The 1,519-nt window shown below is 35.5% G+C and overlaps 1 protein-coding gene across 1 annotated transcript in view; it reads left to right on the top strand.

Annotated features, from left to right (window-relative positions):
- The window catches only part of NME7 (NME/NM23 family member 7), a 164,930-nt gene that overhangs the window by 98,586 nt on the left and 64,825 nt on the right, over positions 1–1,519 (top strand). The window contains exon 10 of the mRNA XM_012657709.1: positions 1,332–1,433. Within this exon, the coding sequence (XP_012513163.1) occupies positions 1,332–1,433 (102 nt within the window). The remainder of the gene's footprint in view (positions 1–1,331; positions 1,434–1,519) is intronic.

The raw sequence follows: 1,519 nt of genomic DNA, 5'->3' as shown, positions 1-1,519 counted from the left end.
ATCATGTCCATATTTCCTTCTATAACTTGCACATGTGAAGCTTATTTATAATAGCTGTTTTAACATTCTTATGTTAATTACATCATTTCTGTCATGACTGGGTTTATGTCTATTTATATTGTGTTTGCTTCTGGTGATGGTTCATATTTTTCTACTTATTTACATGCCTGGTAATTGTTGGATGCTGCATAGTGTGAAATTTATAGTGTTACGTGGTGGATTTTGTTGTATTCCTTTAAAGAATGTTTGACTTTATTCTGGCACTTAGTTAAGTTACTTGGGATCAGTTTGATTCTTTTGAGGTTTGATTTCAAGCTTTGTAGTATGGGTACAGAGCATCTCATAATCTAAGGCTAATTTAGGCCAACTACTATGGAACAACACCCTTCTGAGGACTGCACCAGATGTTCCATGTATCTTATGAGGACTTTCTGCTCTGGCTGGTAGAGGCACAAACTCTTCGCAGCCTCGTGCTATCTCTGTGAGTTGTTTGATCTACTGCCTTCTGGTGATTCTTCCCCTAGCCTCAGGTAGTGTCCTTGATACTTTCCCAGACTCTTAACCAAAGATTCATGTGAAATTCTCTGCAGATTATGTAGCTTACACTCTGTATAGCTCCCCTCATCTCTCCAGTATTCTGCCCTGAAAATTCTAGCTACATTGGCCTCCTTGAACTCTAGTCTTTGTCTCTTCAACTCATTGAAAATGTTGAGCTGTGTTGTGTTTCTTCTACCTGGTCTATGGTCTGGAAACTGCCTCCAGGCAATAAGATGGACCAATTATACAACTTACCTCATTTGTTTCCCTACTCTCAGGGGTTATAGTCCTGTGCTGCCTATCATCCAGTATATGAAAACTATTGTTTCATGTATTTTGTCTAGTTTCTAGATGTTTAATGTGGGAAAATAAATCTTGTTCCTGTTATTCCTTGTTGCTAGAACACATTATGATTTTAAAAGGTTCTTCAGGAGAAAAACTTTGAAATTTATATTTTTAAGAATGTTAATTTGAGAACCTTGTGTTGAAGGAGAGGAAGGCCTTTGAGAAGAAGATATATTGGAAAATAATTTCAAATAATGAAAGTGTCAGGTGGTAAAGCATTACATTAAAAAATGGTGGTAGGAATATTGGTAGGAATGAAGGTGAGGGAACATATCTAAAAAATATTTTTGCAGGGAAAATGGACAGAATCTGGAATTTGGTGTGTGGGATACGGACAGGGAAGAAGTTAAAGATGACTTTAACAAGATTAGTGGAATAGTTACGTAATTAAAAGAGAAGGGGTAAAAGTTTATTAAATTCTTTTGTTTCTTTCATATTATATATCATAGGAAATGGTGACGGAAATGTATTCTGGCCCTTGTGTAGCAATGGAGATTCAACAGAATAATCCTACAAAGACATTTCGAGAATTCTGTGGACCTGCTGATCCTGTAAGTTATTGTTTAAAATATTAATCTAGTTTGTGTTATCCATTAACTAAATATTTGAATAGGTTTGAAATTTTTAGTTTGTTCCT

This window comes from Propithecus coquereli, unplaced genomic scaffold, assembly GCF_000956105.1.
Source record: "Propithecus coquereli isolate 6110/MARCELLA unplaced genomic scaffold, Pcoq_1.0 Scaffold56, whole genome shotgun sequence".
Taxonomy (NCBI): Eukaryota; Metazoa; Chordata; class Mammalia; order Primates; family Indriidae; genus Propithecus; species Propithecus coquereli.
This window is presented reverse-complemented; position numbering and strand designations above follow the sequence as displayed.